This window comes from Octopus sinensis, linkage group LG2 (assembly GCF_006345805.1).
Source record: "Octopus sinensis linkage group LG2, ASM634580v1, whole genome shotgun sequence".
Lineage (NCBI taxonomy): Eukaryota > Metazoa > Mollusca > Cephalopoda > Octopoda > Octopodidae > Octopus > Octopus sinensis.
In genome coordinates, this window is record NC_042998.1 from 20,874,392 (window position 1) to 20,890,121 (window position 15,730).

The 15,730-nt window shown below is 38.2% G+C and overlaps 1 protein-coding gene across 1 annotated transcript in view; it reads left to right on the plus strand.

Annotated features, from left to right (window-relative positions):
• The window catches only part of LOC115232676 (arsenite methyltransferase-like), a 35,678-nt gene extending 19,948 nt beyond the window's left edge, over positions 1-15,730 (plus strand). The window contains exons 5-10 of the mRNA XM_029802694.2: positions 5,417-5,498; positions 7,180-7,311; positions 8,497-8,639; positions 10,590-10,679; positions 12,679-12,714; positions 14,151-15,730. Of these exons, the coding sequence (XP_029658554.1) occupies positions 5,417-5,498; positions 7,180-7,311; positions 8,497-8,639; positions 10,590-10,679; positions 12,679-12,714; positions 14,151-14,231 (564 nt within the window). The 3' untranslated portion in view covers positions 14,232-15,730. The remainder of the gene's footprint in view (positions 1-5,416; positions 5,499-7,179; positions 7,312-8,496; positions 8,640-10,589; positions 10,680-12,678; positions 12,715-14,150) is intronic.

Here is a 15,730-nt window from a genome sequence, read left to right on the forward strand (position 1 = left end):
GTTATTTCTTTATTTTCTGCAAACAAAATGCACAAAAAAGCTACACGTTTGCATTATGTTATATATACAACTAGCAGTATCGCCCGGCGTTGCTCGGGTTTGTAAGGGAAATAACTATATAAGCATTTTTAGAGAGTTATAGCCAAAAAAATAGCAAAACAATGCATTAAAAATGGAAAAAAAAATGACGGTAAATTTTTTTTTAAATCGTTGACTCATCGTAGACATTTTTAGAGAGTTACTTCCCTTATATAATAGCGAAAAAATGCATTAAAATGGAAAAAAAATAATGGTAAATTTTTTTAAAATCGTAGACTCATCGTAGATGCGCACTAATACCCAGAAGGGCTCGATATGAATCACGACTATTAAACTGCACCGCAAAATGTGGGAGTAGTTAGGAATCTAAATCGTAGGAGACAGACACACAACCTTACTTTTATATATAAAGATAATAATAAAGGACGTTAGCGTATACATTTTTACAAACCAAGGATGTTATATAGACCTTATTGACTCAAGTTAGAGAAGGGGTGCGTATTATACAGAAGGTTTAGGTTTTTCAGAGGTACAGCCCCCTAAAAATCCCCTGCGTATTATACTCAAGGGCTGACTATACTTGAGGATTTACGGTAACTGAAATCAGAAACAAATTTTTATACATTTAAACCAAAATGGAATCTATTTGTGTTTTACAAACACTCGCAGGCATGGCTGTGTAGTAAGAAGTTTTCTTCTCAACCACATGGTTCTGGGTTCAGTTCTGCTGTGTGACACTCTGGGCAGATGTCTTCTACTATAGACCAAGGCCAACTAAGGCCTTGAGAGTGAAGGATTTGGGTGATGAAAACTAAAAGAAGCCCATTGTATATATATATATATATATGTATATGTGTGTGTATATGTTTCTGTGCCTGTGCTTGTCCCCCCCCCCCCAAATCGCTTGACAACCGATGCTGGTGTGTTTACATCTCCCGTAACTTAGTGGTTCAGCAATAGAGACCAATAGAATAAGTACTAGGCTTACAAAGAACAAGTCCTGGGGTCGATTTGCTCGACTAAAGGCGGTGCTCCACCACAGCCACAGTCAAATGACTGAAACAAGTAAAAGAGTATATAGAAAAACTAGGAGCAGAATATAGCTTTAGCTTTTGATTGAGTGCAGAAAAATATTTAAAAAGAAATGAAAGACATTATGTAAGATAAAGAAATGGAATAATAATAATTATAAAAAGTAAACTATAAAGGAAAAAGTAATCTTTATATATAAAAGTCAAGTTGTGTGTCTGTCTCCTACGATTTAGATTCCTAACTACTCCCACATTTTGCGGTGCAGTTTAACCAAATCGGGTATCTTATAGTCGTGATTCATATGGAGCCCTTCTGGGTATTAGCGCGCGTCTACGATGAGTCTACGATTTAAAAAAAAATTTACCATCATTATTTTCCATTTTAATGCATTTTTTCGCCATTATATAAGGGAAGTAACTCTCTAAAAATGTCTACGATGAGTCAACGATTTAAAAAAAAATTTACCATCATTTTTTTCCCATTTTTAATGCATTTTTTTGCTATTTTTTGGCTATAACTCTCTAAAAATGCTTATACAGTTATTTCCCTTACAAACCCGAGCAACGCCGGGCGATACTGCTAGTAATAATTATAAAAAGGAAACTATAAAGGAAAAAGTAATAATTATGATACAGCAATGAAACATTTTAGTTACAAAGGGTGAGAGATAAAAATAACCATAGTCAAGAAGTGCCAGACGTTTGGAAAGAGCAGAGAGAGGAAGGAGAAGAATATTACATGTACTCATTCCCAGCTTAGCAATTTTAAGCCAAGGTCAAAGGGACAAGCAGGTTACTTAGAAACAAGGTCATAAACCAGTATTACTGATTTTTTATATATATATATATATACAGCAGGAGTGGCTGTGGGGTAAGTAGCTTGCTAACCAACCACATGGTTCCGGGTTCAGTCCCACTGCGTGGCATCTTGGGCAAGTGTCTTCTGCTATAGCCCCGGGCCGACCAATGCCTTGTGAGTGGATTTGGTAGACGGAAACTGAAAGAAGCCCGTCGTATATATGTATATGTATATATATGTATGTATGTGTGTTTGTGTGTCTGTGTTTGTTCCCCTAGCATTGCTTGACAACCGATGCTGGTGTGTTTACGTCCCTGTCACTTGGCGGTTCAGCAAAAGAGACCGATAGAATAAGTACTGGGCTTACAAAGAATAAGTCCTGGGGTTGATTTGCTCAACTAAAGGCAGTGCTCCAGCATGGCCGCAGTCAAATGACTGAAACAAGTAAAAGATTATATGTGTGTGTGTGTGTGTGTGTGTATATACACTCTCTTTTTATTCTTTTACTTCTTTCAGTCATTTGACTGTGACCATGCTGGAGCACCGTCTTTAGTCGAGCAAATCGACCCTGGGACTTATTCTTTGTAAGCTTAGTACTTGTTTTATCGGTCACTTTTGCTGAACTGCTAAGTTACGGGGGATGTAAACACACCAGCGTCAGTTGTCAAGCGATGTTGGGGGACAAACACACACATATATATGTGTGTGTGTGTATGTGTGTGTGTGTATATATATATATATATATATATATATATATATATATATCTCATCATCGTCGTCATATATATATATGTATATATACATATATACGACGGGCTTCTTTCAGTTTCCATCTGCCAAATCCACTCACAAGGCTTTGGTGGGCCCAAGACTATAGTAGAAGACACTTGCCCAAGGTGCTACACAGTGGGACTGAACCCAGACCAACGTGGTTCATAAGCAAGCTACTTACCACACAGTCACTCCTATGCCTATAAATATATATATATATATATATTCATATAAACATATACTGTCATCTACACATATACATACATACATACATACATACACACACATACATGCAGATATTTGTATATACAGATATATAGATGTGCACATATGCATACAGTCGCACAAGTAAGTATGAAGAGATGTGTCGTATATTACTCTTTACTCTTTTACTTGTTTCAGTCATTTGACTGCGGCCATGCTGGAGCACCGCCTTTAGTCGAGAAAATCGACCCCGGGACTTATTCTTTGAAAGCCCAGTACTTATTCTATCAGTCTCTTTTGCCGAACTGGGGACGTAAACACACCAGTATCGGTTGTCAAGGAATGCTAGGGGGACAAACACACACACATACACATATATATACATATATACGACAGACTTCTTGAAGTTTCTGTCTACCAAATCCACTCACAAGGCATTGGTCGGCCCGGGGCTATAGCAGAAGACACTTGCCCAAGATGCCATGCAGTGGGACTGAACCCGGAACCATGTGGTTGGTAAGCAAGCTACTTACCACACAGCCACTCCTGCGCCTATCTTTTACTTGTTTCAAGCATTAGACTGTGGCCATGCTGGAGCATCACCTTTTTTTAATTGAATGAACTGATCTCAGTAACTTACTTTCTTCTTTTAAGTCCGGTTCTTAATATATTGGTCCCTTTTGCTGAACTACTAAGTTAAGAGCACATAAGCACGCCAACACTAATTGTCAAGTGGTGGTAGGGGACAAACACAGACACCCCGTCTAAACCTATGCAATTTCAGACGCCCAACCTCTTGTTCTTTATATAATCGCTGTCTCACAAAAAAAAGAAAATAGTTTACAAGTGTACAGTTTCAGCTGCCAACTGTCAGTACATTCATATCAGATCATGCAGCACGACCTTCAAAGTTAGAGTGAGCAACCACTACTCCAAGTTTCAAATCCCAAACAAAATCCAACAGTACATCGTTATCTCAGCTTATCAATGAACTAAAAGATTGATTCAACTTCTTACACTCTCAAGTGGTCCATAGTCGCCTACGCCAAACCATACAGCTGCTGTAATAACAAGTGTGATCACTGCATAGCCGAGGTCTTGGCTATTTTGCAATCCGTGGATCATCTTAATGAACGCAGCAGCATAATTTTTACCTTACTCTTTACTCTTTACTCTTTTGTTTCAGTCATTTGACTGTGGCGGTGCTGGAGCACCACCTTTAGTCAAGCAGATCGACCCCCCAGGACTTATTCTTTGGATGCCTAGTACTTATTCTATTGGCCTCCTTTGCTGAACTGCTAAGTTAAATGGAAGCACTCCGTCGGTTACGACGACGAGGGTTCCGGTTGATCCGAATCAACGGAACAGCCTGCTCGTGAAATTAACGTGTAAGTGGCTGAGCACTCCACAGACACGTGTACCCTTAACGTAGTTCTCGGGGATATTCAGCGTGACACAGAGAGTGACAAGGCCGGCCCCTTGAAATACAGGTACAACAGAAACAGGAAGTAAGAGTGAGAGAAAGTTGTGGTGAAAGAGTACAGCAGGGATCACCACCATCCCTGCTGGAGCCTCGTGGAGCTTTAGGTGTTTTCGCTCAATAAACACTCACAACGCCCGGTCTGGGAATCGAAACCGCAATCCTATGACTGCGAGTCCGCTGCCCTAACCACTGGGCCATTGCGCCTCCACTACTAAGTTACGGGGACGTAAACACACCACCATCAGTTGTCAAGCAATGTTGGGGTGATAAACACAGACACACAAACATATAGCACACACACACACACACACACACACACACACACATATATATATATGTACATATATACGATGGGTTTCTTTCAGTTTCCGTCTAACAAATCCGCTCACAAGGCTTTGGTTGGCCCGAGGCTATAGTAGAAGACACTTACCTTGCTCAAGGTACCACGCAGTGGGACTGAACCCAGAACCATGTGGTTGGTAAGCAAGCTACTTACCACACAGCCACTCCCACGTCTATTGGGAAGCAAAATAGAAAAAACGTATTCTTAAGTAATGATTTATAACTGGAATAGGAAAATTCAATACCTCCCAATGACCATCATTTTCACTCCTGTATGGGGATGTCAGGCTATCAGGCCAGAGTATATATGATATAACACCCACAAAGTTATCAACCACCTCACCAACAACAACACTGAACACCTTTTTGATCTCCATGTGTCCAACACACATGGATATGCCTACAAAGTCAGAAAACAACACAGCTCCCATGACTTTCGGAAACATTTTTTCACGCTCAGAGTTGCTGAAGCATGGAACAAACTGCCTGCGTCAGTTGTTGACTGCCATGACACTGCATCCTTTAAGGCCCTCATGCTTTCCGAAATCCGCCGAAACTACACCTGATTATATATACACTTTAGATGAGTTGTAGTGCACCTGAGCACTGTACACAATTATTACTATTATTATTATTATAACCAGTTTCATGTATTATTGATTTTGGCTTTTCATTGTAATGCATTGGCATATTTTTGCTTGTTCTTGTAACAAATGATTTTTAAATTATTCATCTCTGTACTGTTAGGAAGGCGGTGAACTATACTTCAGTGATATGTATGCTGACCAAGAGGTTCCTGCTGATATACGCACAAATAAGGAACTCTGGGGTTTGTATTTCTTTCTTTCTTTCTTTCATTCATTTTTTTTTAATTTCTCATTCTTAATCATGTAACTCATAATTATCTATTTACTGTCATCATCATCACCATCATCACATACCATATGCATGCACTCATGTGCAGAAATGTAAAAATACAAATAGAAGCGTGTAAGAGAGAGAGACATTACAATTTATTATTTACAGAGATGCTCTCGTGCTGGTGGTATGCAATAAGCACCATTCATGCATGGGTCATTGCCAGTACTGTCTGACTGGCTCCCCGTGCCAGTGGCATGTAAAAATTACCATCAAAATATGATCGATGCCAGCCCCGTTGCTCTGGCTGGCTCCTGTGCTGGTAGCATGTAAAAAGCACCATCTGAATGTGGCTGATGCCATTATATGTTTCTTCATTGCCCACAAGGAGCTAATCATAGAGGGGACAAACAAGGACAGACAAAGGGATTAAGTCGATTACATCGACCCCAGTGCATAACTGGTACTTATTTAATCGACCCCAAAAGGATGAAAGGCAATGTTGACCTCGGTGGAATTTGAACTCAGAACAATTTGAACTCAGAACATAAAGACAGACAAAATACCTATTTCTTTACTACCCACAAGGGGCTAAACACAGAAGGGACAAACGAGGACAGACAAACAGATTAAGTCGATTATATTGACCCCAGTGCGTAACTGGTACTTATTTAATTGACCCCGAAAGGATAAAGGCAAAGTTGACCTTGGCAGAATTTTAACTCAAAACGTAACGGCAGACAAAATATCGCTAAGTATTTCGCCCCATGCTGGAGGCATGTAAAAAGGACCTGCTACACTCTGAAAGTGGTTGGCATTAGGAAGGGCATCCAGCTGTAGAAACATTGTCAGCTCAGACTAGAGCTTGGTGCAGTCAAAATTTGAAACCAGTAGTTAATTACACTTGAGGGTAGCGAGTTTGCAACATCGTTAGCTCGCTGACCAAAGTGCTTAGTGTGGTATTTCATGCATCTTTATGTTCTGAGTTCAAATTCTGTCAAGTCTGACTTTGCCTTTCATCCTTTCAGGGGTCAATACAATAAGTACTAGTTGAGTACTGGGGTTGATGTAATCAACTTACCTCCTCCCCCAAATTGCTGGATTTGTGTGAAAATTACAAAAAGATATTTAATTATACTTTATTGATTTGTGGGTTTTTTTATTTCAATGTTAGGTACTATAAATTCTCAGTGTTGATGCTGTGGCACTGTGGGTGATGAACCAAAAGAGAGAGAAAGTGACACAAGGTAACAGGGCAATTTAAGTATCCTTTGGCGTCCATGCCGGTGGCATGTAAAAAGCAGCAAACAATCATGGCCGTTGCCAGCCTCCTCTGGCCCTTGTGCCGGTGGCACATAAAAAGCACCCACTATACACACGGAGTAGTTAGGAAGGGCATCCAGCTGTAGAAACACTGCCAGATCAGACTGGATCCTGGTGCAGCCTCCTGGCTTCCCAGACCCCAGTCAAACCGTCCAACCCATGCCAGCATGGAAAATGGACGTTAAACGATGATGATGATGATGTCACTTTCTTTCTCCCTTCCAATGCATCACTCGCTAATGTCCTCTTTCATTTTGGTGTATCACCTGCTTTATCCACTGATGCTTTTATAAATTTCCAATAAACCCCAATTTTTTTTTAATCCAAAGGTGAAGGCCTTTCTGGGGCACTTTATTGGAAACAACTCCTAGAACTAACTCAAGAAATTGGATTTAGTCAAGTTCATATTGTCAGCATTTCCCGTATTCCTGTTGAAAGGGAAGATTACAAAAAACTTATTGGTAAGAAAGCTTTTTTTATTGTATTTATTTTTTACTCAATTAATTTCTACTTGATTTGTTCCATTATTTAATTGAAGGATATTCTCTGTGTAATCTTGTGTAAAAAAAAAGTATGGAGTGCAAGTGTAATTTCAATAAAGAACAAAATAAGAATTTTTAACACTAACGTAAAAGGGGTGTTATTGTATGGGGCTGAGACATGGCGAACAACAGTTAAGTCAAATAAGCAAATACAATCATTCATCAACAGATGCTTGCGTAGTATGCTTAAAATTAGATGGCCCCAACACAGAAGCAATATGGAGCTATGGCAAAGAACAAATCAAATTTCGATTAGGGAGCAAATATTTTTTAAAAAGTGGAAGTGGATTGGTAGCATAATTAGAAAAGAAACACACCAAATGTAGCGAAAAGTGCTTTAAAGTGGAAACCGGTTGGATATAGAAAGAAAGGTAGGCCTAAGAACTTGTGGCGTAGATCAACACAAAAGGAACTAGAGAAAGGGGGACAGTCATGGCAGAGTATAAGTACAGATGCGAAAAATTATGCAACATGGAATTCAATTATAAGTGGCCTATACTCTGCGTTGGAGGGTTAAAGGCAGAAAGCAAGAATCTTGTGTATGTATTAAAAAATGATCAGACTTGTCTTGGTGACATACCATTTCCATTAGATGGCTAAAAATGATGATCATCATGTTTGTTTGAATGCTCACTTTTCTATGCTTGTATGGATTAGATGGGATTATCATGATGATGATGATGGTCACCATCGTTTAATGTCCATTTTCCATGCTGGCATGGATTCGACATTTTGACAAGAACTGGTCAGCTGGAGAGCTGCACAAGGCTCCATTTATCTGTTTTGGCATGGTTTCTATGACTAGGGTGGGTGTAAGAGGCCAAATCCTGTCAATCTGAATGTGAGATGGGTAGAATATTTGAGCCCGGTATGACAAGTTCAAATACTAAAGGTTTAAGATGGTAGTGTGTGATTTGAGGGATAGTTTGTTACTATTTCTAGCAGGGAAATTGACTGCATAGAGGTTTGTCTTTAATTTGTCTATTTTTTAGGTAACTCATTCAAAGGAATTGGTAACATTTGCAAAAAATTTATTTGCTTATCCCTGAATAAAATAAATTTTATTTCAAGAATAAAAAAAAATCCCATTCTTTAATTTTTCAGGTAACATAAAGTATGCTGCTGTTACATGTCGTCTTTTTAAGTTACCAAAGAATTCCAAACCATCTTCTGCCCAAGTAGTCTACACTGGAGGTATTGTGGATCATGAGGACAGCCTGAAATTTAGTCGTCACATAACATTCTCTGTAAGTAAATAATTACAAACGAGGCACAGATGGAAATTTATGTAGATTTAAAGTTGTGTATAAAATATGCAAAACAGTATTTGAAACACTATTATTTTACGTCCATTTCCCTATGTTCTTTTCTTTTTCTTTTCTTTCTTTTACTTGTTTCAGTCATTTGACTGTGGCCATGCTGGAGCACCGCCTTTAGTCGAGCAAATCGACCTCAGGACTTATTCTTTGTAAGCCTTGTACTTATTCTATCGGTCTCTTTTGCCGAACCATGAAATTATGGGGGCATAAACACACCAGCATTGGTTGTCAAGCGATACTGGGGGCACAAACACAGACACACAAACATCTACACACCACAAACATACACACACAAACATATATATATATATATATATATATATATATATCACATGATCACGTGACCGACCAGACCATCATGTTGCTACACATCGCTGGTCACAATGCATTCGCATTGTTTTAACCTTCGAATGACGCCACCCCGCTGGCTAAGCAAGCAGGCCATATATATATATATATATATATATATATATATATACACATATACGATGGGCTTCTTTCAGTTTCTGTCTACCAAATCCACTCACAAGGCTTTGGTCAGCCCGAGGCTATAGCAGAAGACACTTGCCCAAGGTGCCACGTAGTGGGACTGAACCCGGAACCATGTGGTTTGTAAGCAAGCTACTTACCACACAGCCACTCCTACTCCTATGCTTACTAATTTGGATGAGCCTCCTCTAGCACAGAATTCCATTATTTGCTGCAGCTCTTTGTTATCTCCTTCACAACATTGTCTCTTGAGATCAGCTCTCAACATATCTGCCCATTCTTTTTTGGCCTTCCTCTTTCACATTTTCATTCTACAGGTTCTTTGCACTTTGATTGCTTGGCACTTCTTTTACCCAATCTCATTCTCCATAAACATCATCATAATCATCATCATTTAATACCCATTTTCCATGCTGGCATGGGTTGAAGTGTTTGATATGAGGTAGCAACCCAGAGGGCCACACCAAGCTCCAGTTGTCTATTTTGGCATGGGTTCTATGGCTGAATGCTCTTCCTAACATCAACCCCTTCACAGAGTGTACTGGGTGCTTTTTAGGTGGCGCCAGTACATCTATATTTTTACATGGCACTGGCATGGGTGGATTTTTATGCATTGCTAGCGTGGTTGCTCTTTTATGTGACATCAACATCATCATCATCATCATCGTTTAACGTCCGCTTTCCATGCTAGCATGGGTTGGACGATTTGACTGAGGACTGGTGAACCAGATGGCTGCACCAGACTCCAATCTGATCTGGCAGAGTTTCTACAGCTGGATGCCCTTCCTAACACCAACCACTCCGAGAGTGTAGAGGGTGCTTTTACGTGCCACTGGCACGAGGGCCAGTCAAGCGGTACTGGCAACGGCCATGCTCAAATGGTGCTTTTTATGTGCCACCTGCACAGGAGCCAGTCCAGCGGCACTGGCAATGACCTCGCCCGAATGTTTTTTTCACGTGCCATCAGCACAAGTGCTAATAAGGCGACACGGGTAACGATCACACTCGAATGGTGTTTTTAACATACCATTGGCATGGAGGCCAGCTTGTTGCTCTGGTATCGATCTAAATGAGTATGTTTATACTTGGTGCCAGCACAGCTGTTTTTTTTTTTACATGGCACCAGCACCTTCCTAATGCTAGCCACTTTACACTGTGAACTGGATGCCTTTTTCATGTCACCAGCACTAAAGAGGCTGTCATGCAGTTTGCGAGACTGTGAACCCTGGGTAAGCAAGACTATGGAACCTTGAGGTAAGACTACAAACCCTAGGGTAGTGGCCTACCTCTTTGGTCATAAGGCTTTTCAAATGAACCTTTTTTTTTATTTTAATTTTTTCAATTGACCTTTAAATGAGTAAATGGATTTAAATTATTTTCTATTTTCAGTCCAACAAACCTGTGACTGTTGACGCGGATTTACATGCTATCCTGAAATATTCTCGTTTTGGAGAAAAATTCCAAATTACTGAACAAAATGTAAGTTTTAATGACTTTTAGGGACACCATATTTTGTTATGCAACTATAATATACTACAAGGTCTATTAAACGTTTTTATAAGTCAATACATTGTTCTACTGTGTTAGCAGTGTTATTATTGGGTTGTCCAGAAAGTTCATGCCAATTTATAGTAGCTTACATTTCGACATAATTTAGAACATAGTTGAGTTCATAAAATAGGATTTGACTATACCTCCATTCAGAGCACAGTTTAAGCTATCTTTTCGTGGAAGAAGGTTTATGTTCCTATAACTTGTGTTAATTCTGTAACCCTTTAAAATAGAAGATAAGAAAGTTCATTTTCAGCACTTGATGCTTTGGGAATCAGACAAAAATTGCTGCAGTTCGGCTGGGATGTGTTACCCCACCCTCCATATTCACCAGATATTGCTCCTTCGGATTTCCACTTGTTCAGGTCTCTGCAGAATAGTCTTAATGGTAAAAATTTCAATTCCTTGGATGACATAAAAAGATACCTTGATGAATTCTTTGCCATGAAACCACCTCAATTCTGGGAAGAGGATATTTTCGAGTTAAAGGAAAGATGGAGATGCATTGTGCAACAAAATGGTTCATATTTGGTTGATTAAAAATGTAATGGCAAGCATCTATTGACCTTTTTTCTTTCCTTTAAAAATCGGCACAAACTTTCCAGACAACCCATTATATTATAGTTGCATTATGAAATATCCCAATACATCACTTAATTTCATAATAAAAAGTTCAGAGTTCATAACTTACATTTTATTAAGATTATCTCTAGAGATTTCCTATGGAAATTATAGTCAGCTCTGGATTTGTTATAATATTTCATATCCAGAACACCTGATGTAAACATTTCATTGTTTACACCAGTCCTAGCTATAATTTCAATAGAAAATCTCTAGAGATAATCTTAACGAAATGTAAGTGATGAACTCTGAACTTTTTATTGTGGAATACAGAAAAATATACTCTACATTTTGAGTATATTTACCTATGACATTAATCCACTGTATTATGTTATATGTTAATTTATATATTGTCGTAGTATATTATAAAGCAATACTTCTGTCTCTTGAATGTATATTACATGTACACACAAGAAACTTTAAAAAGTGACTGAGTGGATCATTAGCTTTGAATGAAATACCTATTTCTTTACTAACCACAAGGGGCTAAACACAGAGGGGACAAACAAGGACAGACAAACAGATTAAGTCGATTACATCGACCCCAGTGCGTAACTGGCACTTATTTAATCGACCCCGAAAGGATGAAAGGCAAAGTCAACCTTGGCGGAATTTGAACTCAGAACATAGCAGAAGACGAAATACCGCTAAGAATTTCGCCCGGCATGCTAATGTTTCTGCCAGCTCGCCACCTTTGAATGAAATACACTTACATGCACACAGACACACACATGCATACGTGTGCGAAAGATTTTATGGCATAAAAGCTACATGGGTATATTAGATGCACCCCATTTCAGCCATATTCAGGTGAAAAAGTTTTTTGTTCATTAAAGGTTGTAATATAGGCCCAACTTTGCACATACGAGGTGAAGTTTTGAGACATTTTTTTTCCCAAAAAATTCTCTTATATGCCATCAAATACATTGTGGGAGTGTGTAATCACTTCTGTAAGTTTTTTTCATATAAATGGTGAGTCTGATAGGGTCATGTATGCTGTCACAACTCCCTGTCCAAAACCATTCTTCAGGGCACAGCTGAGGGAGGGCAAAAGAGAGGCACACAGACAAAATCCTGGTTTGATAACATCAAGGACTGGATGGTTCACAACACAGCAAAACCTGCTATGCATGACAGAGAACAGACTGACTATGAAAGCAACTAGAGTGTCCCCCCCCCCCAATGACTGGCTGCATCAGTTAAGGGATATCTTGATGATGATGAGGCTTCAATATAATATTTGAATAATAATAAAATCTTCTACCTTGTGACATATTTAATAACTATCCAATGTATATTTTTACAGGACCAAACAGCTGCAACTGAAAAAGTTTCCTGTGATGTAAGTATTTAACAAAGTTTCTAACATTTTGTGGGGTTTTAGTCAAATGACTGAAACAAGTAAAGGATTTTATATATATGTATGCATGTATATATATATATATATGAAATTGTAGTTGTGATACTGTGCCGGTGCAATGTAAAAAGCACCATCTGAATGTGGCCGATGCCAGCGCCACCATGACTGGCTTCCATGCCAGTGGCACATAAAAAGCACCAACCGATCATATATATATATGGATGTAACCCAATTTTAACCTCTGACGAGGCCCTATGGTTATATATATAAGTACCCTATTTTTAAATGCCTATAACCTCATTATGTTGACAACTATGGGCACCAATAATAAAAATAAAAATAACTACTTTTAACCATAGGCTGAAACAGCTGTAAGTAGTGATTTTAATGATTTCAATAATTTATATTATGATTTTTATAATTTGTATTCTTATATGTATTGAATTATAAAATATATATGTATGCTATTAAGGTTCTTATTTTGTTAAATGAATAAATAATCCAACATTCTAATATCCGAAAGTTGATGAACAAACTAAATTTGTTTCTCCATTTTCTTATTTGTATTATATATATATATATCATCATCATTTAGCGTCCGTTTTCCATGCTAGCATGGGTTATATATATATATATATATATATATAGTCAAGCATGACCTCAGAGTGTTGGGCCTCACTGAGGCAATGGCGAAGGACCGAGATCTCTGGAGATATGCTGTGACTGCAAAGACCCGGGCTGCTTCCTGCACCAGTCCCGCATAGCCCTTGCCCATTCAAAGTACCTTGGATTCCAGAACATCCCGCTGTGCTTGAGGAGACCTGTTGAGTCAAGTACATGAACATTGAAATAAATATCAATGGAAATAGTAGTTGTGATACCCGTGCCGGTGGCACATAAAAAGCACCATCCGAACGTGGCCGATGCCAGTGCTGCCTCGACTGGCTCCAGTGCCGGTGGCACATAAAAAGCACCATCCGAACGTGGCCGATGCCAGTGCTGCCTCGACTGGCTCCAGTGCCGGTGGCACATAAAAAGCACCATCCGAACGTGGCCGATGCCAGCGCTGCCTTAGATGGCTTCCGTGCCGGTGGCACGTTAAAAGCACTAACTGATCGTGGCCAATGCCAGACCCCCCTGGCACCTGTGCAGGTGGCACGTAAAAAGCACCCACTACACTCGCGGAGTGGTTGGCGTTAGGAAGGGCATCCAGCTGTAGAAACTCTGCCAGATCAAACTGGAGCCTGGTGCAGCCTCTGGCTTCCCAGACCCCGGTCGAACCATCCAACCCGTGCTAGCGCAGAAAACGGACGTTAAACGATGATGATGATGATGATGATGATATATAAATGTATATATATTATTGAATATGTATATGAATGTATATATAAATAAGTTTTTTTTCTCTTTTTGTTCAGATTACCAATCCATTTGATTTACTCGACAATCAAGAAAAGCAATTAAAATCATCAGGGAATTGCTGCAATGGCGCTAACTGATTCGTTCTCTGTATTTGGTTATATGTAATTGCTTAATAAGCAAAACAATTTGATACAAATTTCAGTTATTCTTCAATTTTTTGTTAACCATCAGTTGTAATAATAATAATAGTAATAATAATATCTTTTAGACTAATATGAATACTACTGTGCATGAAATCACTATATTCTACCAAATAATACATTGAAATACTTAATTTGATGAGAAATCAATAATATGATCAACTAGCAAAGAGCACATATGAACATTAATAAGTTTCAGAGCAAACAAGAAAGCCTTTATGTTTCTCCCTGATCTGTTGGAAATAATAGCTAAATCTCCCTGAAATCACACCCTGCTTTTCTTAAAAACAGAAGGCCACATTGGATTATGTGGTCTTAGATATATTATTCGAAAAAAGAAAAATTGATTGGATGGTCATGTCAGGGATGTCTTTGGGATTGACCTTTTAAGGATTTAAATCAGCTGTATCCAGCTAAAATATTTTACCTGTTTTATGTTCAAACTAACTAGATTTGGCATTTCACACCTGTTCTACAATGTCATTCTGAAAGTAAACAATCTTACCAAAATCTTGAAGTTGATGTATAGTTAAAGCAATGAATGAATAAGCATTAAATTTGACAGAATAGTCTGAATGCTAAAGGGATAGACAGGAAGTTTGTCAGTTGGATTTGAATTTGGCTATAACAATTCCACATCACTTGTTTCACAAAATACCTTTTGAGAAAAGCATAAACATAATAGTTTATATTTATCTTGTCTTTTAGTGGAGCAAACCAAGCTTTGATGGAGATTTGAGAGTTGAAAAATAAAAGATATAATAATTTGTCTATAATCCTTTGAGTATCAGATGAATAATACCAAATTTGGTTAGTTATAGGCAATGTAGAATTTAAGGTGGTTAGACATTGGTCTACTCTGGCAAAAGTAAAACAAGACAGGCAAAATTGTGATAAAAAGAAAAAGTAATTTTTCAAAAGTTAGAGTATTAGAATGTGAGGAAAAGAAATGGATTTTAATATTTTGAGCGGTATGCTCTTTAACAAGATAAGTTGTTTGGAGTTACCCATACTAATACAATAAGGGAAAATAATTTAGGCAAATAATTTGAAAAGTAAAACCCAGGAGCAAAACCCTAAATAGTTAAAAGGGAAGCATTTTATTTCCTTAATATTTAATTTTTTTTTATTATTTGTCATAAGTAAGATAATCCATATTACATATGCGATTATCCTTATGGTCAGCCTTTCTTATGTTTTTATTCAATTCAATGATAGGTACAGTCTACTACAGGGTTGATTTCTTGTAATCTAATTCCAAATATGTAATCCTAAATACCCGAATGATGAATGTGTGTAACACATAATAAAAAATTGCTTTTATAAAACTATATAACACCAAGCTAAAGTAATAGCAGTTTCCTTCTGTCTCCTAACACATCGTATCTCACAGTACAATGCATACTCTAGTGAATAAAGCCGTATTTTGTTTTTTT